The sequence below is a fragment of the Lactuca serriola genome, chromosome 8, assembly GCF_051521515.1.
Source record: "Lactuca serriola cultivar US96UC23 chromosome 8, Lser_US96UC23_V15, whole genome shotgun sequence".
NCBI classification, from domain to species: Eukaryota; Viridiplantae; Streptophyta; class Magnoliopsida; order Asterales; family Asteraceae; genus Lactuca; species Lactuca serriola.
This window is the reverse complement of record NC_136415.1, coordinates 136,002,047-136,029,663: the sequence shown is the minus strand read 5'-3', so window position 1 is coordinate 136,029,663 and position 27,617 is coordinate 136,002,047. Positions and strand designations below refer to the sequence as shown.

Genomic DNA, 27,617 nt, shown 5'->3' with positions numbered 1-27,617 from the left:
TTTCAATGGAGTATACAAATATGAATTCCCTTAATATTTGAGTATTTCTTTATTGGTATCCTAAACCGTAGGGCTTTGATATGAAGTCCGAATTATCAAATTGTAATGTTTGAATAAAGAAATATGCGAGTCTCGTTTTGGCTATCATATTAGTTGTTAAAATTCAAAGTTTTAGTGAGTGACAAATTACATAATTTACATTCTAATTCATTTAAAACACTTTAAACTTAAATAGACAAATAACATAAAATTGCATTCAACTCAAATATTGGTCAATTCTTGAAAAATTGAGAGATACGAAATACAAAACACAATGTACAAATCCAATTAAACAAAACCAGTTAATAGGTAAAATCAGTCAATTGATTGGTTAAACCCTACAAAGGGAAACCAATTAAAAAGATTGACATATCAAAGCTAATTAAACCAACTAATCTAATTAAACCTAATAAAAAAAATTAATAAATGATGATTTACTATTAATTTGTTTAATAACAATATATACATGTGATCACCTATATATATATATATATATATATATATATATATATATATATATATATATATATATATATATATATATATATATATATATATATATATATATACACCATTATTTCTTATTTTACACTTCTCATCTGCAATTTTCAAGCCTATCATCGTCAATATTTATGGATAAGAATGGTTTGTATTTCCTACATAATCTTATTTAATATATTTTTGTTTATAACAATCCATCTATCGATAAAACAATATGGGTTGTTGCATAAATTATCTAATCGAGACTTGTAATGAGAACACCGATGTATGAAGTCTGATTGAGATTCATGTTAGCTTGCAGGCAAGTTGTCTGAAGTTAGATTAGTTATCCGATTAAATAGTTAATGCATAGATCAAGGATATAACACTACATGTAAAAGTAAACCAAAGGGACATGATAATGTGATAGGGTTCCGTTCAATTATATATATATATATATATATATATATATATATATATATATATATATATATATATATATATATATATATATATATATATATATATATATATATATATATATATATATATATATATATATATATTTTATCATTTTCCTTCGCTCGGGGGGATAACCGATAGGATGACGTCAAATTGGTCTTTAATATTAATATTATATTATTATGTAAGTAACTATATTATATAAAACACATGTTATTGACAAGATGCGAAAAACGCATGTTTAGGGTTTTCGTTCAATTAGTATTTCCTCTTTGCATTATTAAAACTTCAAATTCACAAGATGAGAAAAGCATATGTTATTGACATACACAAGTAATACCAAATGAATGAAGACACTTATGTGGTCATACCTTTTTTTAGAAAGATAATTCACGCATTCTAAACTACTCATACTCTACATCTTTTGCCCTAACGAGACAAAATGTTTAGGGTTTTTATATATGTCTTGTACACAATGTAAAACATAAATAAGATTGCATGCAGAAAAGTATATTTATCACATATTTTTATAGACTAAATGAAAGAAATAACAACTTAAGTGTATACCAAAGAACTTGTGATTTGACGATACAAGGCGTTAAGGAAAGGTGATCATCAACAATATACTGAGGATTTAAGAGAACTTGAGACGAAAGATGTATAATATGAGTAATATAGCTAGCATGAGTTAGTGGTTAAGAAAAATAATATGATAATGTTTGACTATATTTTATGTTTTTAGAAACATATTTTCTATCTAAAACTGTGTGTCCCAAAATACTATTATGGAATATTTATCTCTTAAATAGAGATTAAGTAACGATATGATATTATTATGTAACGCTTTCAAGTAAAAAAATATTCGATGCAGATACCGAAACAATAATTTTTACAATTAAAGTGTATGACCTACTTTATTTTTCAAATTTTCCAATAGACAACTAATATAACAAATTCTAATTGTCTCGTATTCATGCGGATGTTAACTTTTTTTTTTTTAATTATAAAATTGAACTACAAACACACACTATTTAATCCATTTTAAACAATATTTTTGTGAACTTACCAATTATGATTAAAAGACATCTTTCATCGATACCTAATAATGCTTAACTACATGCTCTTTGGTCTTAATTCCTTCTGCTTGTTTGTTCTAAAAGACATTCAGACAATAGTTGTCAGAATTTTCATCCATCCCAAATATACTCTCAAATGGTAAAGAAATTATTATATAAATACGGGTCGGATCTATTGACCCAAAAAGAAAAAGGATTCACGAATGGCACCTACTCTACTGCTAGTCTACTAGTATAAAGAGGCGCACTTTAGAACTACTGAGTCACCAATCACTATATTATCTCGTTTTTTATTAGCTGTCACTACCACCCCCCACCTACAGCCATCCCCCACCACCGTCGCAACCACCGCTGCCTACCATACCCCACCGCAGTTCACAGAAATTCGCCTTCTGAAAGCCCTGATTTTGATCAGCTCCACCTTATGGCTACCGATACTCCCTCTCCACCTCCTACTGCCTCACATGAAGAAGAAGAAGATAACATCAACCAGCAACCGCCTACTCAGCAGGAGTTGGTTCTGTCACCGCCGTCACCAATTGAAGACGTTGATCAGCACCAGCAATTTGAAAACTCAAATTCACCTTATTCGCCGCGGACGTCCGTCGCAAAATCGGAAAAGCCTATCGACCGCGAACATCCACCACCTGAAGACGTCGCAGATGAACAGGAACCGGTTCCGACTTCACCTCCGCCGCAAGACAAAATGCTCGGCCTTCAGCAGCCTTCGCCACCACCGTCGCCTTCCTCCTTCTTACAACCGTCACCACCACCGCCACCTCCACCTCCACCGCTACCCACAGAACCTGAATATCCACCGGAAAACCTTAGCCCTGGCCATGAATCTCCTATTTCAAAGAAATCACCATCATCACCAAAGCGAGACGAACACCCCTTGCAAAGCCCTAATTATCGTGAAACCCCTTACCCAAACCCTAACCCTAACTCGGATCATGAATCTCCGTCTCCGTCTTCACCAGCAACACTCCAAGGAAATCCTAGCCCTAAACCACACAAATCGCCTAAAGACCCCTCTCCGTCGCCACCACCGACCGCCGCATCACCATCATCACCACCACTCCTCCAAGCGGTGGCCAGCTCTTCACCGACTAAACAACAAATCTTACCCTGGACCCACCAGGAAACTGCAAACCTGATCCAAGCTTACCAAGAAAAATGGTACTCTTTAAAAAAGGGACCCCTTAAGGCCAGCCAATGGGAAGAAGTAGCCATCACGGTGGCTGCACGCTGTGGCTACGACGAGCCCACCAAAACCGCCAAACAGTGCCGCCACAAAATAGAAAAGCTTCGTAAGCGTTACCGTGCAGAGAGGGGCAAACCTAGGTCCAAAGCCACCGCTTGGAATTTCTTCAAACTCATGGACAACCTGGAAAAAGGACCTTTACCAATTTCATCATCACTGCCCTCTATGGAATTAGTCGAGTACCAGAAACCAAGCAACTCTAATGGCAAAAAGAGGAAGAACAACGATGATGGTGACAGTGAGTTTCTGGTTAACAAAAGAAGCAGGTCTAAGATTTCTTCTAATCATCATATCTCCAATGGCAGCGATGCTCGGTTTTCAGATGGTGGACATGATAGGGTTATGAGAGGGTTGAGGACTCCAGTTGTTCACAAACATAAAGGTTTTTATCAGGAGGAAGAAGAAGATGATAGTAATGAAGAAGATGAAGACAATGAAGAAGGGGTAGCAGCACAATTGGCGGCTGAAATAAAGGGGTTTGCTGAAAAGTTTGTAAAAATAGAGAATAAGAAGATTGAGATGATAAAAGATGTTGAGAGATACAGATTGGAGATGGAGAATAGGAGAATGGAAATGATACTTGAATCACAACAGATGCTTGTAGAGACTGTAAACAAGGCTTTTGGTGGATCTCATAAACCACACAAGCTTTCTGCAAATTAACAACAGTTGAAGATCTCAAGAATCAAGGTTCAAGCTTTCCTTGTGTAGTCGATAAATTTTATTTATGTTTTTATCTTTGAATAACAACTTAGATTGTTGCAGATTTGTAGGTTTAGAAACAACTTTCGGGTCTTATTTGTATTTATTTATTAAGGTGAGAAAGATTCGAAGAAGTGATATTGTGGTAGAGGAAATGGTATAAATGGATATAACATTCCAACTTTGAATATACAGTCCAGAACTTGCATGTTGGTATAATTTCATATTTTACCTCTTTTACTCTTTAGGGTTTGTGTTACTTGAGTTATATTTTAATGTTTGTGAAGCTAACCGAGTCTAATATTTGTTCAAAATATACCATTATGATTGGCACACATTATGTTTTGCCTATCTAGTCGTTTTTCTCATATTATTGTATGTGACGATAACAAATTCCAATGTTTATTCAAAATGTATTGTTATGATGTGTTATAGCATGTTTTACCACTTATTCTTTATGTGCCTTTGAGGTGTCATCTATCACTAGTATGATATTAAGTTGTTATATCGAGAACAATTTGTGTTCGACGCCACTCAAGTGCATAGGTCTCAACTTTTGATTTTGGCTTTCTTCCTCTTAAGATTTATTGTTCTCCTTTCTGATTTATATCAATTACACAATAAAATACATATTAAAAGTAACATAAATCATGATATAACAATATGGATGCTGTGTTGATATCGCCTCATCAATAGAGTGGATTACACTTTCGGACATTAAAATGAAAAAGTGACTAATTGAGGTGACGCAGAATAGTTGATGGCTAAATCATGAGATAGACCATAAGTAGTAATCCGTAAACTATGTTATATTATATCATAATGGACCGGTTTGAACAAACATTAGATTTATTTTTGGAACTACAAATATATTTTAATATTTGTCAAAGACTATCAAGAAGCTAACAAAAGAGAAATTACAATGTAATACAAGTCATGGTTGGATTTTTCTCCCAATTCAAAAACCCTTTTTTTATACCTGTTCGATTCATAAAAATGAATATTCAACGATCTCATCAAAAAACCTATATTTTCTCCGCTTCACCTTTCCAAAAATGAAAGAAGTTATGAATCTCCACAACTCTCAACAAGTAATCACATCACCACAACATCAAAAGTTTTTCTTTGCAACACAAATAAACTCAAAGTATCCCACCCAAACAATCAAGGACTCGGCGTATGCGCCTTGATTCAATATTTATTTTATATTTTGTTTCTTTCTATTTTTTAATGGGTGAAGACATTAACAATGCCACGCCCACCATCTCGCGATATGGAACCAAAAACCCTGAAAAAGAAAAGTAACCATAAAAAACACGTTAAAAAGAATTTATTTCCTCTATACAAATCAGAGAAAAAATAGAATCCAAATCTAAATTTTTACAAACAAGTCTTTCTGTAGTTGGAATGCACTACAAAGTACAAACTAATTATCCACATCAAAATATGGGAAGAATATTATTATTTCATCTTGTAGCCATCGAATCTCCTAACAACATATTGTTATCTAAAAGTCTCCTAATAAAAGCAACTGAAAAAAAGTTTGCGTATATGGAATCCAAGAGCCAACCCCACCTATCTCTCAAGACCGAACTCCATGAACAAACATCAAAATTAGTTATTCTCTTACACTAAAATGAAAATAAATATTACTAAATAAGTACATAACAAAATAGTTTATTGCTAAATCGTGACACTTAATTATTTCATGTATATTGTTATTTAGTTGTAAGAAAAATGCAAAAGGTATTTTATACAGGAAATATAATTGTGAGAATATCCTTTAAAACCTCAAATGAACCTATTATCAAATATGGTAATTAAATTATATTTTATATGCATTAATAATAGTTATAAATAAGTATGATTTACCTCCTTTTAATATTTTAATTATTGTTAAAAGTAACATTCATGTTTATTTTGTATTTTTTTTAAAAGAGATGTAATATGAAATCAATATTTAAAAGACAAAATTGCAAAAATGGTCCCTGTGGTATGATTTTTTTGGGGTTTTAGTCCAAACCATGACTTTTTTGGATTGACGGTCCTTTTGAGCTAGTTTACTTGTAACTTTGGTCCTTTAAACCGAAAAGACTAAAATACCCTTCTGATATATTTTTTATATTTTTTCCTATTTAATTTAAAGTTTTATTAATAAAAAATATGGGACCCACCTCTCTCTCTCTCTCATAAACATGTACATACACCCAACTTTGTTTTTCTCCCTCACCTCTTGAAACATTGAATCTACCTCTCAATTACAACCGAAAGCTATAATTTGCTCCCACCACCACCACCATCGGCTGCTACCGGCCAAGGTAAATGATTTGCTGACCCTAACCCGCTCAATGCTAACAGATCCACTACTATCCCTTCCTGTCAGCAACCCTAAATTAAATTTGAGGAAAAAACCCCTACACCTCCATTTTTCAGGCAACACCACAATCACCACCGATTATCACCTCCCATCCATTTCCTCCCTATTTAGCCTCTCCCGTATTCTCCATCTCATCCCTAACCGCATGTAATTTTTCCAAACCCAAATCCTCATATGCGGAGTTTGAACCGATGTGGGTGGGGAACTTATTGGCTCTGCAACAGGAACAACAATGGAGTTGAACCTGAGATAAGGTGGGGACCATAGCAGACATTGGTGGCTGACAGTTGGTGGTTCTTTCCTACCACTGATGGTTATTGAACCTCCATGAGCATCATCATCATCATCAAACCTACCACCGAGCACCATTCTCCTACGTATTTCTCATATGCCCTAAACGTGCAACACCATTGCCACCCTATAGCTCTGTCGACCACCATTTAACCATCTCAACACCACCTCCTTACACTGCCACCCCTGTTCACTGTTATGGGTTTTGTAAGGGTTGCCACTTGTTGATTTCAAGAGCTTCTTCATGGATAAATGAAAAGAACACACAGACACACATTCACTTGCAAATCAATTATAGAGTGTGTGTGTGTGTTTATGTGCTCATCATTTATCTACAGGTGTATGGGTATTTGTGTGTATATGTTTTTGTTCCAATAAGTACACTTCGTGGATGACTTAAAGATTTTAAGACTGCAATACATGATTTATGTATCCCTGGTAACAAGAGTAATGGATCTGTATCTTTGGTTTAGTGGGTTCGAGCCTAAAAGGCATTCGATTGCTTGGCATGTGTAGAAATGGCAAAGTGTACCAGGAGAGAGAGAAACTTTTTTTTATTTTTTTTAATTATTAAAATAAATAAATTAGTATTAGATTTTAAAAAAATGAAAGAAAAATGGAAAATAAAAACCCTAAGGGTATTACAGTCATTTTACTATTTGGAGGGACAAAAAACGCAACGAAACTAGCTCAAAAGGACCATCAATCCAAAAAAGTCATGGTTTGGACTAAAACCCCAAAAAAAATACATACCACATGGACCATTTTTGCAATTTTGTCTATTTAAAATGAAGGAAATTTTAAATTAACTACCTATAAATGGCAGTCGTATTATTTCATACGCATACAAAAATCCATGTAAACTAACGTTCAAAATTTGAATCGGATGCAATTAGAAACTGGTTTATATGGAAACCGATTTGGTTTGGGGTTGACTTGACATGTGAACCTTTAAAAATGGTTTGGAAAACCATATTGAAACCTTCAAAAAACTGAAAAAGTCGATTCTTATAAAAAAAATATTGTTTCCATCGATCATTTATTCAACTTTTTGTTGATACAAGATTTTGGAGGTTACTCAAAACCATTTTGGCCCCTTGTTCCATCACGTTTCTCAAAACCATTTTGGCCTCTTGTTAGAATTAGAAAAATATGGAAAACAATGATTATCAATTTTCCAAAAAATCCAATCTTCTTTGTGATTTTAGAAAATGAAAAATTTTCATTTTGCATGAAAATTTTGGAAAATAAACGAACTAAACGCGTTTTTAAAATTCTTATTTTTCTTGGAAATTTTTTCCAGAAAACAACAATTTTTCCGCAACTAAACGCAATTTTAGTTTTCTAAACTGCTTTTGAACCGATTTTAAACCAGTCATATATGTTCGGACATTTTAAACCTCAAACCGGTTCAAAACACCATATTCGAGAAAAAATTGAACCGGTTTTCAAAATAGTCCTATTAAATTTGAAAACTGGATTTATGCACATGTACATGTGGATCAACCTTGTACCTAGGGGCGTAGCTATGCTTGTATAAGGTAGGTCTTAGGATCTATCTTTTTTTAACACAACAAATATATATAGAAAAAATATAGGAGCTATATTATTTTTACTAAAAGACCTATCTATTTCAGTTTTATTTTCATGCGGTTTTTAGTTATAGATTCGTCACTGCTTGTAGCCCACTGTAAGACTTGAAAGCTTGGACTTATTTTATTTTGGACACATGTCTTTATGAAGTATAGTTGATACTCTTAGTTAGTGTTGGTTTATAGGTAAATCTATAAATCAATACATAGTAAAAAACCGGCAATACAACGTTATTTGACTTGGACTAACAAATGTTTTTATATTATTTGATTAAAAAAGTTTATGATTTGAATCATAGTTGCTAAAATCAAGACCTCTATCATAAAATCTTATATCCTATAAACAAAACAAAAAAACATTCTCAATAAGATTGGTTTTGGAGCAAGATCGAACCTAATAGTGTAGGATCACAGATGTGAGATAGGAAGATTCTACTTGAGATGTTCTTCCCAGTTAATTATGTAGTTAATATGTCTTTGACTATATACTACATACAGGGTCATGACTCTCGATGCATAAGTTTGTGTATTAGCTTTTAATCTTTACTAACGTTTTAAATATTTAATATTAACTCAAAACACGGATAGATAAAAAAAATCCTTTTCATGTTTTAAACTTATACTTGGTTCAGTTTGCGGTGGAATATATGTCTTTAACGGCGGCATGATGCTTCTATGGTTAGTTTGAATTTTATGTATTGGCTTTTTTTTGAACGACTTCTGTATTTGATTTAATATTTACTAATGGTTAAACTTTTTTTTTTTTTTTTTATAACTTGTGAATAGATAAATGAAGCATGTCTTTATCTTGTGTCTATTTCAATTTGGTAGGATCTCCAGATCCTACCAAATAGAAAATGATTATAAAAAGGATCTCGATTAAAAGATCGTAATTGTTACCTTTGAAACGACTATAGAGAAGATCACGATCTGAACTTACAAAATAGAAAACGATTCTAGAGGAGATCTCAATCTTTTCATCTAAAAAGATTGTGATTATTACTTTAGATCATATAACTTTGAGAAACCTCCATTTCTTTTTGTAAAAGGGGTCTTACAAAGAATCTAAATGAAACTTTGGGTTACAACATTGAAGTTCTTGAAGTAACAGAACCCACACCAAAATCAATCAATGGAATGATCTTTATACTCATTATATTACTCAACGCCTATCTTCCTCGAATCTTTAGTATACTCATCATTGTTTATCCGAGTAATATAGCATGCTAAGGCCTCTTGTTTTTCCTCATCAAATGCCATCTAGATAAAACGGTCTTCATAAATTATATTTAATAACTTTTACAGAAAATTGATGACACACTTAAGAATAACGGGAAGATTTATAAAAAGTGATGCAGCAATGAAGGTGATTATAATAACAACATTGAGCTCTCTAAGTATACACTAAATGAAGTATTAGTATTCACAAAATTCCCCCCAGGCTTTGGCCATTAACAATAACTACCCCACCGCCTATTACATAAAAAAAAAAAAAAAAAAAAAAAGGTACTAATATGGGCTAATCCAAGGATCAGAAAAATAGTAAAGAAAATGTTTTAAAAAGAGACAGAGAGATGGAAGTCACAGCTGTACACGTACCTCATTATCCTCCTCCATCAACCCTCAAGTCCTCAACCCTAGTTCATGACTTCATCATTTTATACAAAAAACACCCAAGAATTAGCCCTCAGTTCAGTTAATCTAATCCTCCTAACATCTTCATAACAAATTGGCACTCTTTCACCCCATCTGCAAAATCAAAATCCAACAATTAGCACTCTTCAAAATCCTTTTTTGTTTTTCATTTAATAGAAGGGGAAATGAATCTAACCTGTAGATTGATAGGTGTTACTTGGGAATGAGAGCCCAACCGGGTTGGTCCGGAATGCTCAATTCCGATCCAAAATTAGCAGGCAAAAGTGAGAGGTTATGAAGGCGGCTTTTGCTGCTGCCACTCAACCGCAGCGTGGTCAGAGCTTCCAGTCTCCGCCCCTGCACCACCAGTTTGTGGTGGTGACAACCGCACAGAGTTAGAGCTGTTAGCATTATCCGCCATCACAACAGGTGTTTCACTACTATTTGCATCATTGACAGGTGTAGTCGTTTGAGAGGTGGTCACAGGCGACTCAGATGGATTTGGATTCACTTTCCGAGTAAGCAACAACTTTTGAGGATTTATTGTTTGCAACGACTTGTGGTGGTTGTTGGATGGAGGAGGAGGAGCATGATTTTGATTATTATTGTTATCAGTAGAAGCTTTTTGCTGCTTTGATGTTTGCAGATGTGGCAATGGTTGAGGTTGACTTAAAGAAGAATGTGATATTGGTGGTTGCTTACCAGAATACATCATATGATGCATGACTTTCTGCTCACCTTTATCTGCAGCACTAGGTTGGCCTCCACCTCCTGAAAATCCATTCATATCAGAAGTCATCATACTATTACCACCTCCCCCCCTTCCACCTTTCATAAGCTTAGGTTGTTGGAACTGCTGACGTGGCCGCTGCTGTTGTTGTTTTGCAATTTGGTTGTTGTTGTTGTTGATAATGGTTTGAGGGTTGCGCATAATCCCATGTGGTGCAGGTGCAGGTGCAGGATGTTTCTGTGAAGGCACCAATGGTGGAGATGAAGCAGGAAGTTGAGAATCTTGAGGTGGCATTATGGGATTAGATGTAGGAAACTGTTGCTGTTGTTGTTGTTGGCGTAATCGCTGTTGTTGAAGCTGTCTCTCTTTAGCGAATCGTATTGCAAAAGCCGGATGTTGTGGGTTGGTAGGCCCCTGGAAATGATGCGGATGATGGGAATTAGGGTTGAGCACACGTGGCGACTGTTGGGGTGAAATCGGACGTGGTGGCTGCTGGTGGTGGAGTGGGTATGACTGGACAGGCGGCAACGGTGGAACTCCTTGAGTGCTGCCACTTTGTGATGCTTGTTCCGCTGCCGCCACCATCTTTTGGTGGTCCGTGTTCTGGTTGGGCTGTATTATCAAGAAATCAAAACATGATAAGGGTATTTTAGTCTTTTATTATTATTATTATTATTATTATATATATATATATATATATATATATATATATATATATATATATATATATAAAGAATGAAATACATTCCCTCAATTTGGCAAACCAAACACACAATGGAATGGAATCGCGAATTCTGATTCCGGTGGAACTCACCCGAATCATATGCATAGCCTCACGTGATCTCAACAGGGAGTTTCCTTGAGCAGAGGTTGGTGTTGGTGTACCGGAAGCCAACAAACTAGTGGAGGAATTCATAATAGAGGGGGGTCTTGCCATCTTGATGCCTCTAGTCATCCCACACATAACACCCATACCACTTCCAGCTGGCAACATGCGCACACCTCGATCGGTTACCGAGTGGGACCCAGGAGGCAAACTCGACTGATTTGCGTTTCTTGCAGACAACATCTGATTGTACTGTTGCAATTTTTGCTGGTCATCTACCGATAATGACCCCGCTCTAGGGATCCCGTATCTTCCCTCCCTATACATACAATAAAATAAAATAAAAGTAAGAATGTGGAACAAAAACAAGTCATTTGAAAGAAAGTTATTTGATGAATTACCTGACAGATGGATTAAGTGGGGAAGAAGCAGAGGGAAGATTAGTTCCATGAACGGAATTGGAAGAACCAGGAGCTGAAGGAGCGGGACCGGATCCAGGAAGCATAGGTGGTACAGTACCGTGATTCAGAGCCGGTAACCCACCCGGACCTTGAAAACCAACCGGAACAACATCTGGGCTTGATGAAATTGGTTCGGATAGTTCTAGAGGCCTATTTTGGTAATTACACAGAATATGGTATTATAAAACCAAAGTAAAAAAAGAAAAGGGGTGGTAAAAGGTAAAATAGAGAACTCACGTGAGGACAGGCCCGCCGTTAAGGTTATTTGGAATGACTTGAGAAAGAGCAAATGCATGAGAAGTATGAGGCTGCTGCAACTGTTTTGGATCCTGATTATCATTCTTTGCAGAAAAAAGATTATATGAGTACATAATAATTGCATAAAATAAGTTAAAAAGTTGTTGAGAGACTACCTGTGACCTTCTGTAATGTTGTTTATGTCCAATCATAATAATTTTCTCAAAATGAGATTTCAGTGTATCCTCTTCCATTGGTCCCTGCAACCGTTGAAATAACTGTCTTGCACTGCCCTGTATCAACATACATACATATAAAAACCAACAATCATACTCATACATACAGCTTCAAACACAAACTATATCAACATATATATATATATATATATATATATATATATATATATATATATATATAAAATAAATTTTGAATATTGCCTCTGGAATGCCGGGTAAAGTAGAGGGATAAGGCTGAGAGTTCCCTGAATCCTCAGCACTATCAGCCCCATCACCCGTATTTCGATCCATTAATATTTTATGCCGCTCTTTGCATTCTTTTGACTTGCGAAAAATGCACTGCACAAGCATGTAACAAATTAACCTTTTTAATATAAAATAAAATACATTTTTTATGGAATTAGGATATGATAGTTAGTTACCTTGAATTGCAAAGTGCTGTTGATGGCATCACTTATCAGCTCCCAGTTTGGACCCATATCATGAACCAACACAACAAGTGCCTGAGGAGACAACAGACATCTTATAAACAACACTTATATTTCAACAAAAATAATATATATAGAAAATTTTATTGAAAAAAAGTTTGACCTGGTCTTCAAATAACGACCATGGACTTCCTGACCCTGGCTGTCCAACAGGGGTCTGCAGAGTTGGCTTTTCAATTAATTCGTGTAACGAAATAGAAAAGGAATTTAGAGTGTAATTAAAAGCAATGAATTAATTAATAATACCTTAAGTGCTTTGGCTTTCCTTCCGCGATCACGCACTAGTAATTTCATGATCTTATTCGGGTTGGACATATTACTCATTTGAGAAGCCACTGCAAGTGAGTAAGATTGTTAAATGAATTATTATCTAATCATAAATGTATCAAGAATTAAATAGTTTGCCAAATTTAAACATATGAGATACCACTGCTTCCATTTGAATCAAATTGATGTGCATCCAGTCTCCTTCTTGAGTGATCCTTCTGCATTTGTATATCAACATGTTTAATCTTAAGATATGACTCTACAACAAACCACACTATTTTTCTTTTTTTTAAATGTTGGAATTTTACCTGGTCACTTTGAAAATTAGAATCAAGTTGCCAACGGTGATCAAACGTGGATCCCTGAAACACCATAATATAAGATTAAAAGTCAAAGGAAAAGTCAAAAAAACAAGTAAAAAAGACTCGGGTAAATGTCAACATACCGGATGTTTTACCTTCTTTTTCTTTTTAGGTCTATTTGAAACTTCCATGGAGTCAAACTGTAACTGCTTTTCATAGTCTCCCACTGACTCAGCTTCCATATTATTCGGTATCTGGGACCCACCATGTAAACTACTTTGTTCATCTTGAAAGGAATTTGTATCACCACTTGAAGCATCTGTCCTATGTGGCGCTTGTACGCTTCCAGAAGTTCCAGCATGGAATGGGCTTATAATCCTCTGTCTGGAAGCAGTACGCACTCTTTTTGTAGGAATCGAGACATTTAAACTGGTGGCAGGTCGTTTCCCACTTAGAATAGAGGGTTGGGTCCCACCAGTTTGCATGAATGACACATCACCTCCCATCTCGTATGATCTCCCCCCATAAATTTTAAAGTTTTTCCTTCTTTTTTGAGCAGCTTTTGAGGATTTGTGACCTTCAAACCCTCCAGGCAGATAATATGTGTTTGTTTCTCCTTCGTCCTCTTCAAATGCATTTTCTTGAAATTCAAAGTCTTAACAGTTAGAATTTTAACGGATATATTAACAAGATCTCAAACAATTAATACCAAATCTTATAATACCTGCAACAGCATCATAGCCAGATGTATCCACTTCCTCTTGCATGCTACTTCCGGTTCTCTAAACAACATTCGAAAAAAATATCATTGAGCAAATTGCAACATACTTTACTCTTTTTACCAATATGGACAATGTACTTTACTTTTCACGCATATTTACCTCAAACTGAAGCAAATGAGATTCAATTGCTTTCCTGTAGGCCTCAATTGCGCCAGGTGGAACTGTATAAAAGAGGTTCTCCTGCATTACAGGAAAACAAAGTTGTTATGAAACCAGTTAAACATTGAAGTATTAATGTGTTGGGCTTAGTTTTTTGTCTCAGTTTATGGCATTTTGTGTTTGTGTAAAAAAAAAAAAAAAACTGAAAAAGATAGTGAAATGTGATGTAATAGTGATTGCAATGTGACATGTGAAGATACCAAGTGTTAGTCCATACTTCTGTCAAATTGTCCTCCCAGGAAACGTCCATGATGCCTAGATCAGATAGTGTATCAGTTGTCACAGGTGCTTCAGTTGGGTTGTACTGAGCTTTAGAGCTATTATACTCCAAGAACCTCATTGCATATCCCTGAATCCCAACTCCATGATCTTTTGTAAATTGTGACTCTGATTCCTCGTGTTTCACCTGTTAAATGTCACGATATAAGTTGTGGTCTTTCTTATACTCACAATAAGTCAATAAAAGTTTGCAAAATTTTATAAAAAAAGACCTGTATCATGTGCCAGAACTCCATGACTGCTTCTGCTAAAGTGTGAGACACTTCCTTTTGCTTTTGCAGTGAGCTTTGTTTTGTGAATCTTACACGTGAAGAAAAAGCAACTCTCTTTGAGAGTTGAGCAGCTGCGGTTACCTTCCAAAGGCGCTCCTGTTTATAAACATAGGAGCAAATACTCACTAATTGAGTCAATGCCTAATGGGCTTAAAGGTTTAAGCACTGAATTTGGACAGCTATACAGGTCCTTTTCTACTTAATCTAATGGGTTAAGCCACTAAGAGGTTTCCTTTTGACTTAATCAACTTGATGGGTTAAGCACTTAACCTGGATAGCTACACATGGTTGTTTCTTTTTTACTTAATCTGGAAAGAATGACTTAATCAACTTGATTGCTTAATGTATTAAGACACTAACCATTTACCTATTTTCATTTCTTCGTTTTTCCTCCCAACTCCTCTCATGTTAAATTGATGAATATTGCAAAAAAGAATTCAGAATGTAAGGGTAAAATGGTCATTTAATCTCATTCAAACAGGGTATTCGGCCTCAAAAAATAAACAGACCATATGTATGCAACAAGCCAACAATTTATCCACATCATTATTCATTCAGCCACTTTACCCATACAATTTATCCGGGAAAAGAGAAAGAACCCTTAACCCTATAACTGTTTGCCCTTCTTCTTTTATACTTCCTGCTCCTCTAACGTTAAAATTGATGAATATTGTTAAAACTGATAAATACTGTCAGTTTTTTTTTTTGGAATGCAAGGGTAAAAGGGTCATTTAGTCTCATTCAGGTTATTTATTCTGTCTAGATAACAAATGAACCAGACACATACACTTTATCCAGACAGACATCATTAATTCATTACCCATTCAGCCACTTTACCCATACATGACTTAATGGGAGATAATTAGAAAAGAAACAGCCCCTTAGATTTTTATCAGTAAAAACAAACCTGGGCAAAATCATTAGCCAACCATGACATTTCCTCGAGGACAAAATCCCATTGTGATTTTAGACGTCTCTCCAATGGCAAAGTTCTAACAGACAGCTCAGCAATCCTCTTACGTTTTGCCTGTTTACAATACAACCTCAGATCAGCTCTTTAGGACACTTTTAGGGGGGGAATCAAATGCCTTGAATTTTAAAAAATGAAAATGAAAAACAACCTCTATAATTCGAGCCTCTTCTAAAATCGAGTCTTCATGTTCTTTGGTTGCCTGTTTGAGGTTTTCCTGAGAGCATGCATTTTGCTCTGCCACATCAGCACAATGCCTAGCAGTGTCATTTGAAGCCTGATGCTTTCTTTCTGTTTCTGAGGTGTTGCAGCCATCTGCAACATCTTTTCTGGTAGAATCAGAATGCTTCAACTCATTTTGCGAGCAAGATTCAGATCCTTTCATACCTTCCTCTTCCTTAATAGAAGAGCCATCATCATTCTTATCCTTATCTTTATCAACATTCAATATCTTATCATCTTTTTCTGCAACTAAATTATTACCTACCACATCTACTACCTCCTTTGATGCCAAACTATTCCCATCATACCCATCAAAACGTTGACCACATGATGACTCAGAATCCCCCAACACCTTTGTGGGAATCACTGCACCGTTATTTCTTCCATCATCATGTCTGATTTTCACCTCTTCCATGTTTCCAACCCCATTGGTGGGAGTGGGAGTGGGAGTGGGACCCACAAAAATTTCAGTTTTCAGTGTGTCTGCATGAGGAGGACATTTGGAATCTGTCATGTCTTCTACCTGTTCTTGATGATTCTCTTGAGTGTTTTGTATAACATTAGCATCTAAAACAGCAGAATATGGACCATGTGGAGGTCCAAGGGTTGATTGTCCAGCTGGCACACCATCTAACTCATTAGGACTTTTAGGATTGGAGTTGGAAGCATGTCGAAAAGGAAGAAAATGAGCACCACGAGAAGGAACTGCATCAGTAGAACTTGAACGGGCCCCATCCCGATTTGGTCGAGACCTAATCCTACGTTTATATGATTTTTTAGGAAGTTCCAACACAGCAGAGTCTACACCTGATTCCTTGCTGATGTGTCCAACATCCAATTTGGACAAGTTAATGTTATTTGCACCATCAAATAGCATGAGATTATCAGCACTGTTGGGTTCACAGACTGAAGGAGCACCTAGTCTACCACTACTTTCAACTGAATCTCCATGAGGTGAAGCAGTAATTGCAAAACTACCCTTCGCTTCACTAAGAAAACCATAATAAAAGATTATCAATAATCATGCTGGAAACACTTGGCACATTCATTACACACTAGATACACAGACCTTGTCAGATGTCGATCTGCTGTCAGCGATGTGGACTGGAAGCTAATCGATGCTGCATTCCCAGGTTTCAAATCTAAAGGGTCTCCACCCTGCAAATACCAAACATTTCATCACCAATCTATGCTTAAAGATTTTCATACATAAAGATAATATTAGTCCCATTACTTTCTGTAGAAATTCCAATTCTCTTCTAAATTTCTCAGCAGCAGTGAATGTTTGCCTGCAATAAAATGATACATTATTATACTGGCTTGATTTCAGAAAAAAACAGGGGTCAAAGCAAAATTTTGCAACATAAAGAAGAGCACCACTGTTACCTAAGTTCCGCTTGAGTTTTTTCAAGATCTGACGATTGCTGCAGAGATGGTTTTGAAGAAATTCCAACTCCGGTGTCAATAACTCCTCCCATTGAATCAAACTCAGCATTGACTATAAGCATAAACCCTGAAGTACATCCATGCATGCCCTCTTCAAGCACCTAGAGGTCTGTTCATGACCCTAATTTAAAAACTAAATCAAATTACAGATATATATATATATATATATATATATACAGAGAGAGAGAGAGAGAGAGAGATTACAAAATATTCTCATTCCTAATGGTTATGCACACAAAGAGAGAAAGAGGTCATATGTTATATAAGGTATGCCACCAAACCTGAATATGTTGTATGGAAAAACAAAGATCATAGAAAATGAACTAACTTGGAAATTATCTACACCCAGATAACCATTTCTTGCTATAACAGTAAGCATAGTTATGATTCAATTCATGAATCCAAAGAAAGCTATCTACCAATATAGGTGTCCAAGATAAGTTAGTCAGTCATAGTGCACAAATGAGCAAGCCAATTCAATTCTCATCAGTAAAATTCAAATAATTGCACTGTATATTATACCCCATTGCTTAGTACACTCCATGCCCACGTGCAACCACCATTATAAATGTTCATAATCTCAAGAAAAATGCCCCAGTAATATAGAGTTACCAACGCCCCATGTTTGATAAATGAAAAACGACCCTAGTTTTTGTCACTTTGACACTTGGTTAGGTTTAAGGCATGCATTCAATCAAAATGCCCCAATACAACACTGCAATTACATAATTACACATTCATTGACCTATAATCTACTAGAGTGAAAAAATTCCAATAGTTCCAGTTCTAGGGTTTACACAATATATAACATTTCGTCCAATTCTAGGGTTTCTGTGAGAAATACCTGAATTGCGAAGAGCACTGCAACAATCTCCAGCTAGGAAACCTTTCCCCTCTCCCCTGAGGTGCTTCTATGATGTAAAATAGATCAATTTCCAAATCAAAAACGAATTTTTGCCCTAGAAAATATAGGACATCAAAAGAATCGACTGAGTGCGTCCTTTTTGAAATTGTTTACCCTAATCACTCACAAATTATACATATACATAATATATATGAATGTCCTTTGTGTGAAAGATTGGTGTGTATGTAATGTTGTTCGTTCTGGTTCGTCTTCAAGCTCGAATTCCTCTCTCTTAAGCAGATTTGCAAAAAACTATTTCGTCGTCTCTGTGAGTAGTGGGCTGGACATGCAGACGCAGATGGAGAGGGCTTTTTTGGTCGTATTTGGGCTTTTTGCTTACCTTTTGTTGTTGAAAAGGGATTTGGTCTCAAACTTCCAAGGAAACAATTAGTATCTTTTATTTTATTCTTATAAAATCTATTCAACTATAACATCATTTAAATTTAAATAGTACATTTAAAAATAAAGTTTTTCGAAAAAACAATTGACATGTATAGCTATTTTAAAATACATTGATTGAATATAAAAATTAAAAGTACAATCTTATAATAAAAAAATCAAAAGTATAATGATATAATATAATGAGGCTTCATGTTTAGTTATGAGGATAATGACTTAAAAGGGTAATGTATTTTTTTGATTTGTACACATTTGATCACTGATTTTTTTCCGTCCACATTTACCTCTTGAACTTGTTAAACTGTATATATTCAGTCCTTATGACCGGCTACTCCAGGTTAGCCGGTAAAAAGGACTTAATAGGGTAATATATTTTTCATTTTGTACACATTTAGTTCTTAATATTTTTGTACATATTTAGTCCTTAATATATATATATATATATATATATATATATATATATATATATATATATACAAAATAAGTCATTTTTGTTTTTGTACTCATTCAGTACTTATAAATAATTTTTTAAGATTTTTCTCACGAAATCTTACGTGGGACATTCATTAATGAGTTTGAGCCTTTTGATGCTTATGTCCATCGCGATCTCCACTACTTGGTTACTTAGGTCATGTGTTATGAACGTCATAACTTCTTCATACGATCTCGAATTTTAACGATCTTTATATCCATGCAAACGAACTTTATATCCACACGTTCACATTTTAGTCTACTACAATTTTCATTTAGATTCCTCTCATTAAAAAAAATAATATATTTTTACTTACGATTTTTATATCCATACGCAGGGGCGGATTTAGCCTGGTCTCAGTGTTGCACCGGCAACACCTATTTTTTCTGTCTGCAGTGGAAATTTTTTTGATTTCTTTTCGTTTATACCTATTTTTCATGTATCAACAACACATATCTCATTTTGGCAACACCTACTACGTATTAATGTGTCCTCCCCTGTTCATATGTTCTTATGAATGCATGTATGGATGTTTTTTTTATATATAAAATCGTAAGTAAAAATATATTACATTTTAACGAGGGTAATCTTAATGAAAAATTTAACACATGGATATAAAGATCGTCAAAATCTGATATCTTATAAAGAAGTTACGACGTTCATAATACAAGACCTAAGTCAAACCACAAGACCTACGCAACCAACCAGTCCAGATCACGTTATACATAAGCATCAACAATCCCAAACACCTCATCAATGAGATATTCATTTGATTAATCTCATGTAAAGCTTTTCTATGATTTTAGTTTGAGATCATTTAATTAATCGAAGAGATCTGAGATCATTTCATAATTAACTCTTGAGTTTCTTCAAACGATCAAGATATATAATGAATTAGAATTTTCATGAATTATTTATTTAATTAGTCTCATGTAATTTTCAATTTCATGACTTTAGTTTGAGATCATTTGTAACCTATTATGATTTCACTTTAAGATCAATAGTTTGGATCAAATTGCAAATGTCAAAGGCTTTCAGTCATTTGAATTTGAATAAACGTAGATTCATTTGTTTACAAATATATATATATATATATATATATATATATATATATATATATATATATATTAAAAAAACCCTAAGTGACATGTTAATTGTTCGAATTTTTAAGATTCATATATTATTATTATTATTATTATTATTATTGATTTCATGTCTACTTCCCAAGGTCTAACTGATGTTGTTCTCACTATTGATGGATTAACTGAGTTTCGTGAGAAGGATATGCCTTGGATAAACAATGACACCTTGATAATACTATTTTCGTCCTTTGATCCTTCAATGGAACAATTTTCTCTTTTTTTTAATAGCCGATCAGTTGAGTCGAACCGAAATCGAAAGTGTCGATTACTTTATCGAGTTCAAGCTTGAGCTTGAAAATCAAGGCTCGAGTCAAATTTCAAACTCACTACTCGTTTCAATTACAATGACCAGGTATGTGAAAAAGGATATATATATATATATATATATATATATATATATATATATATATATATATATATATATATATATAGTTACAACCAAAGAAAAAAAATGTACTCAGTATATAGTGATTAATGAATATTTAATCAGATCGTATACAGAGCTTTTAATACATCACTGGTTGAACTTTGCGCTGAAAATTACAAAATCTCTGATGCAATGAAGTGCCCAACAGCTAAAACTATAAATATCAACACCCTTTATTTGGTTGACCTCCACGTGGCTCTTTCCACTTCAAAGAATTTAATGCAAGACTGTTGTCTACAAAAGCATGATAAACTTCATTAACACACATAGCATTCATAAATCATGATCGATAATTGTTTGTAGTGATTTTAACACGCACATAATTTAAATGAACAGATGCATATTAAAAAAAAAAAAACATTAGATTATTGTTCTTGTATGAAATAGCATAGTTTTTGTAATCATATATAACAACACATTAAATCCCTGAAAAGCTTTTATCGTCTAGAATCTGATTTTCCAACAGAAGAAAGCATAAGCCTCAACTCCTTCACATGGTTACTCATTCCATTCATATTGTAAGCTTTAATCATAGTTCTATACGTAATCTTATCAGGTTCACACCCTTTACTTTCCATCATCACCAACACCCCCTTCATTTCTGCTAAGCATCCCATCATACCATAAGCATCCACCAAACAATTAAAAAACACAGTGTCAACCATCACATCTGAACTTTCAATATACCGCAATAGCCCCCCGATCTTTTCCGCTTTGCCATTTTGCGCATAACCTCGTACAAGCGAACAGAGAGTGACACAGTTTGGTTTTATACTCTCCGATTGCATCAACCGAAATAAAAATTCCATTTGATTTACATCCCCAGCTCTCCCAAATGCATCTATCACTATATTGTAAGTCACTAGAGTCCATGAGAAATGGTATTTTTGCATGTATTCCATCACTGCACTCATCTTTTTATAGTTTCCGGTTTTTCCATATGAATCTAGAAGTATATTGAAGGTTTTGATGTTAGGTTGAATTCCAGCACTTAGAAACTTGTCATAACATTTTTCCATTGTTTCAATTTGACCACTTCCACCGAATGCTCTTAGGGTTGAATTCATTGTCCATACATCAGGCTTACATTCCCTTTGGCGAAGCATTTCCACTAATGTTGATTCCATGTCAGCAAATCTTTTGCAAATTGGAAAACAAAAACATTCATATGTTAGTCCCGTGTTAGCCTAAAAAAGCAATCTATTTGTTGAAGGATTACCTTTTTGCTTTCCCGTATGCATCAATAAGGGTATTGTAAGTAACTGTATTGGGGTTGACTCCTTGTGAGACCATTTCAGATAGCAGAGATTGCACTTTATCAAACTCATGAAAATGAAGGCATGATTTTATGAGGATGGAATATGTGTAGACATCAGGGTGGCAGTTGGGTGTGTTCTTCATCTCTTCTAGAATAGAAAATGCTTTTCTAAATAGTCCACTTCGACTGTAGGCAGAGAGAAGAGCAGTGTATGACTCTTGGTTTACATCACAGCCTTCATCAATCATGGCTTGAAACAAGGAATTTGCTCTCTCGGGTTGCTTACATTTTCCAAGCATCACAATTAGCTTCACGTATATAGCAGAGTTAGGTCTGTACCAAAGCTGCTCACGAAGGAGTTCAAAAACCTGAAAAACATACAGTGTCATGATATTAAATATTAACAACAACAAAGTTATATTGAATTCTCTTGTTTCTTACTACTGTGAATGTTGTTGAAGAAATCATTAAATGCTGAGAGATGTTGATAAATTATGTGTGATGATGCCTAATAGGTGTTTGATGAAATGCCTGTTTTAATTTCTCTTTAAGAGTTGGAAATCACAAAATTTGGTAAGCCTCTTATATTGCAATTTGAAACATTCTTATGTTCACTTTCAGATGTTAATGATACAGACAATCAATCTGTCTGATACACGGTATCTAACCTAGTATCTTAATGTGTGCACTAAGTTTGCAGCATACCATAAAACTTGAGAATTGGATGGCCCAGTAAGCTCAATTTGAATTTCACGGATTCAATTACAGCACAAACATCGAAATACGTGTGAAAATCAAAGTTAAATTGAGAAACAAGTAAAGAATTACCTTAAGAGCAGACTCCCAACGCAAAGCAGCGATACGTTCATGAAGCGCTTCGAGTACAGTTCCCGGAAACAGCCTCGTGGATCCTTTTTTCTTCTCAATAACAGCCTTCGTAGCCTCTCTTCTTAATATTACCGATATGGCCTTTTGCGACGCAATTTTCTTATTCACTTGCTCTTTCCTTTCTCTCCTCACCTTTTCATCGTCAGTTGGAAATGATTCTTCCCTTACCGGATTCACATTGGTGGCTCCGGTGGGCTTTTTATTCTCCGGAAATCCATTAAAATCCGGCCGGAAAGGGTTCACCGCCGGCCCAGGGAGGGAGACCATGGGTGATGGGGATCAGGTTTGTTTGTAGTCCGGGTGCTTGTGAGATATTTAGGTCCCGTTTGATAGTTCCTGACTGAGAAAGATTTGTCTAAGTAATAAATTCTGACCGACTACAAAACTATGTTGTTTGATTATACATCTGACTGAATTTGACTTTGACTGAATTTGCTGAATGATGCAAAATGACCATTTTACCCCGATGCTCAAGAATCTTTTTATTAAATATACTATGAATAAAAAATTAAAATTATTTAATACATGTATTATTAATTTAAAATATACTATTAATCAAAAATTTATGAAATTTGATAGAAATATAAATTTTATACAAAAATTTATGAAACTTGATAGAAATATAAATGTTATACCAAAGTGTGGTATAACATTGTAGGCATACGATAACATTAAAATTATTCACCCATCCGAATTATGCATTGGAGACCTTCACCTTTAAGCATCAAATCAAAAGCCTTAATGATCTCACAAAATGGCAATTCATGTGTTATGAATTTCTCCAACTCAAGTTCCTGCACAAAATCAACTCAAGTTCATCATCATACTAAGATTAAAGAAGACACTTTATGTGTTAACGACAAAATCAACTCAAACTCTATCACTCCAAATTTTGTTTCCTGTTGAAAACAAAAAAATATACATTAGACTCATCAAACATATATATCAGATTCACCAATATATATATATATATATATATATATATATATATATATATATATATATATATATCAGATTCATCAATCAAAAAAGATTTTGCACAACATTTCTCTATAAAAAAAAATTTTGCACAGCATTCTTCTTTCAAAATTTTTTTTGCCCAGCAGATTTCTCTTTCAACTTCAGAAACAGCAAAGGACAAGCAGATAGAACAAAAAAATCGGAGCTTCAACGTCAAAAAATCGGAACTTGAACAGCAACAAAATTGGAACTTGAAAGGGAATAAAATCGGAACTTAGAACACAAAAATAGTCGAATTGAACAGCAAAATTTGGAACTTCAAGCAGAAAAAACGCAATTGAGAAGAGAGAACAAATTGAACAGCAAAAATAGGCACTTCAAGCAGAAAAAACGCAATTGAGAAGAGAGAGAACCATACCTGATGAGAAGAAGCAGCAAAATCGAAAATCTGTAGAGCTGTAGAGGCGCAAATCGTCGATCGATGGGGGCACAGCTTCGTCGATCGCTTGAAAGAGAGAAAAACGGGATGAGGGGCTGGAGGCGCTGAAATATGGAACGTAAGGGGCAAGGGCTCTTTTGGAAATTATCTCCTCCTTTTTTAGGGACTGTTTGTTTACTCTTGATATCTCTTATTTTTATATTCTGAAAATAAGCCTCTTATCTCTTGAACAAGCCTGAAAAGAAAAAGGGTTTTTTCCATAATAAAAACCTTCGATTTTGATTTTTTTTCTTTTTAAACCTAAAGCTTTTAGTTTTTTCGAAAAAGACATAAAGTTTACTGAAAACTTGTTATTTCGGACACTAACAGGCACGAACAGGTAAACTAACTGATTTTTTCATAAAAGACCCTACATTTTGTATTTTTTTCCAATTTAGACCTAAAATGTGTTTTTTTTTTTCAAATTAATTTCAAATACTATTGTTTTTGCTTTATCAAGTTGTCTCCATGAAATGTTATGTGTTCATTAAAAGTCGTATTTCATTGGATTTGGATGATCATTTCGATTATCTGTTGGAGTTATATCATTTGTCTAAATTTTTTATGGTTCGAAGAATTAAGAATTCGAACCCTCCTCGATATGGTCCTATGTAACATTTATGAACTAGATTTGTATATTTCTTATTAACTAGACATATTGGGGATTAAGACTCAATAATAAAATATTTAAAAATGCATCATTTATAACAATTTTCTAGAAAACATTTATCGATGAAGTAGTGACGTTGTTAATGTAATATAGTTTAATTCAAACTTCATTTTAAAATAAATTAGATGAGGTAAGAATAGAAATTAAAAAATAGAGAGAGCATCCTTTCAGAAACATCATGATATGATCAAAACAGGTAAATCACCTACACTCTTCGAGTGAGTGCCGACAGAAGAAAGAGAGAAGATGATGACTTAATTTTCCAAAACCTTTATTTACAAAACTAGTCTACCTCTCTGATAAAAGAATCCTTTATAACCACATGTCACTTTTCTAAACCCATAAAATGACACATGTCATTCTCATATGATCCCTCAATTTTTATTTTCAGATCATATTCATCATCTCAATCTCAATTTGGATACAATTCATATCCCGAAAAATCAGCTAACAAATTTGAATTTCATTTATATTAGTCATTCAAAAAATATAGAATCCTAATTTCAAATTTAAACAAAGTTAGGGTAAGGTTTTTAGTTCCAAATTACTCTAACTTTGTTTAAATTTGAAATTAGGATTCTACGTTTTTTCAATGACTAATATAAATGAAATTCAAATTTGTTAGTTGATTTTTCGGGATATGACTTGTATCCAAATTGAGATTGAGATGATGAATATAAGCCGAAAATAAAAATTAAGAGATCATATGTCATGAGAATGACATATGGCATTTAATGGGTTTAGAAAAGTGACACGTGGCTATAAAGGATTCTTTTATTAGAGATGTAGACTAGTTTTGTTAATAAAAGGTTTTGGAAATTAAGTCATCATATTCTTTTTTTCTTCTATCGGCACTCACTCGAAGAGTGTTGATGATTTACCTGTCTTGATCATATCATGATGTTTCTGAAATGGTACTCTCTGTTCTTTAATTTCTATTCTTGCCTCATCTAATTTATTTTAAAATGATGTTTTAATTAAATTATATTACATTAACAACGTCACTACTTCATCGGTAAATGTTTTCTAGAAAGTTGTTATAAATGATGCATTTTTAAATATTTTATTATTGAGTCTTAATCCCCAATATGTCTAGTTAATGAGAAATGTACAAATCTAATTCATAGATGTTACTTAGGACCATATCGAGGAGGGTTCAAATTATTGATTCTTCGAACCGTAAAAAATTTAGACAAATGACATAACTCCAACAGAGAATCGAAATGATCATCCAAATCCAATGAAATACGGTTTAATGAGCACATAACATTTCATGGAGACAACTTGATAAAGCAAAAACAATAGTATTTGAGATTAATATGAAAAAAAAAACACATTTTAGGTCTAAACCGGAAAAAAAAATACAAAATGTAGGGTCTTTTATGAAAAACAATCAGTTAGTTTACCTATTGGTGACCTGTTAGGGTTCGAAATAACAAGTTTCCATTAAACTCTGGGTCTTTTTAGGAGAAACTAAAAGTTTTAGGTCTAAAAAGAAAAAAAAATCAAAATATAAGGTTTTTTTATGGAAAAACCCCAAAGAAAAAATAGATGCGCCTTCCCCTTTTGCCCCAAACCTACTGAACATTACTCCTCCCTCTTCTTGCCTCTTACCACCAGCCCTATCGGATTCGCATACCGTGAGCGCCAGCACGCCGACGTCGCATACTGTCGGAGCAGCGCTCGCAGAGCACACCATCGTCTCCGCCTTCTCTTCTTGGTAATCATTTTCAGAAATCGGTGTGTTTTTTTTTCGATTTTCTTCTTGAAATAGCCGCCCTTTTGCTCCCATCTACTCTAATTGGAATTGCGGGTCAAAAATAGAACAAGAACATGGATACTCTTATTCTCATTCTTGCCCTTGTGCTGCATTTTTAATCAAAGAGACGGATCAACAAGGATTTTTGTGATGGAGATGATGGATAGAATTAATGATGGCAATTTTTGTATATGGTGGGTTTAGTAGAGACAATCAACCAAAATCCACACTTTCTTTACTTCAATTTGATGGCAGGTGGATGAAAAAGGGTTGGGGAATAGAAGTTGTGTTATAACATCAAAGTGTTTTAATAGGTATTTGTGGTAATTTGTGGTAGTTTACAGAGGTTCTGTTAATAGCATATTGATATCAACAATCTTGGAGCAAATGGATATTGACAATCAAATTGGTAAACCCATGGTCGAACTCTTAAGGGGTCAACATTGGATTCCAAGATCATACTCTGGAGCTGAGTTTGATCTTTTTTTCTTCTTTTTGTTACTTATATTACTGTCATATCATGAATTTTTTAAGCTTTTGGAAGTTACTTAATAGAAATAAATAACGAGATGAAGCTGATAGGCATGGTTTGATTTGGATTTGTGTTTACTTTTGGTATTGGTGATTTATGCATACCATTTGTCATCCTTTTCTATGGTCAAAAC

At 34.3% G+C, this 27,617-nt stretch overlaps 3 protein-coding genes across 7 annotated transcripts; 1 reads left to right on the top strand and 2 right to left on the bottom strand.

Moving 5' to 3' along the window:
- Positions 1-2,312: 2,312 nt before the first annotated feature.
- LOC145068654 (uncharacterized) lies at positions 2,313-4,213 on the top strand. Its single transcript, XM_079015656.1, has one exon. It carries the CDS (start codon positions 2,482-2,484, stop codon positions 3,982-3,984), a length of 1,503 nt encoding a protein of 500 aa, XP_078871782.1. The 5' UTR covers positions 2,313-2,481; the 3' UTR covers positions 3,985-4,213.
- A 5,423-nt stretch (positions 4,214-9,636) lies between these two features.
- LOC145069827 (chromatin modification-related protein EAF1 A-like) lies at positions 9,637-18,768 on the bottom strand. The gene is made up of 23 exons (XM_079016773.1): positions 18,440-18,768; positions 17,536-17,716; positions 17,384-17,438; positions 17,219-17,307; positions 16,079-17,138; positions 15,865-15,984; positions 14,898-15,053; positions 14,624-14,812; positions 14,347-14,427; positions 14,190-14,247; positions 13,609-14,105; positions 13,472-13,525; positions 13,324-13,381; positions 13,143-13,231; positions 13,000-13,053; positions 12,831-12,911; positions 12,610-12,747; positions 12,349-12,465; positions 12,173-12,276; positions 11,876-12,085; positions 11,463-11,793; positions 10,115-11,260; positions 9,637-10,032 (listed from the first exon to the last, which is right to left on the bottom strand). The coding sequence occupies exons 2-22, from the start codon at positions 17,679-17,681 to the stop codon at positions 10,211-10,213; spliced, it is 4,737 nt and encodes a 1,578-aa protein (XP_078872899.1). The 5' UTR covers positions 17,682-17,716; positions 18,440-18,768; the 3' UTR covers positions 9,637-10,032; positions 10,115-10,210.
- Positions 18,769-21,282: 2,514 nt separating this feature from the next.
- LOC145066053 (Pentatricopeptide repeat (PPR) superfamily protein) lies at positions 21,283-24,656 on the bottom strand. 5 transcript variants are annotated; one of them, XM_079013208.1, is made up of 6 exons: positions 24,464-24,656; positions 23,962-23,984; positions 23,801-23,879; positions 23,026-23,425; positions 22,159-22,565; positions 21,283-22,076 (listed from the first exon to the last, which is right to left on the bottom strand). In XM_079013208.1, exons 4-6 carry the CDS (start codon positions 23,350-23,352, stop codon positions 21,377-21,379), a joined length of 1,434 nt encoding a protein of 477 aa, XP_078869334.1. In that variant the 5' UTR covers positions 23,353-23,425; positions 23,801-23,879; positions 23,962-23,984; positions 24,464-24,656; the 3' UTR covers positions 21,283-21,376. The 5 variants fall into 5 exon arrangements, with proteins under 5 accessions (XP_078869334.1, XP_078869333.1, XP_078869332.1 ...); XM_079013207.1 differs by having other exon boundaries at positions 23,771-23,984; XM_079013206.1 differs by having other exon boundaries at positions 23,801-23,984.
- Between the last annotated feature and the right edge of the window lie 2,961 nt (positions 24,657-27,617).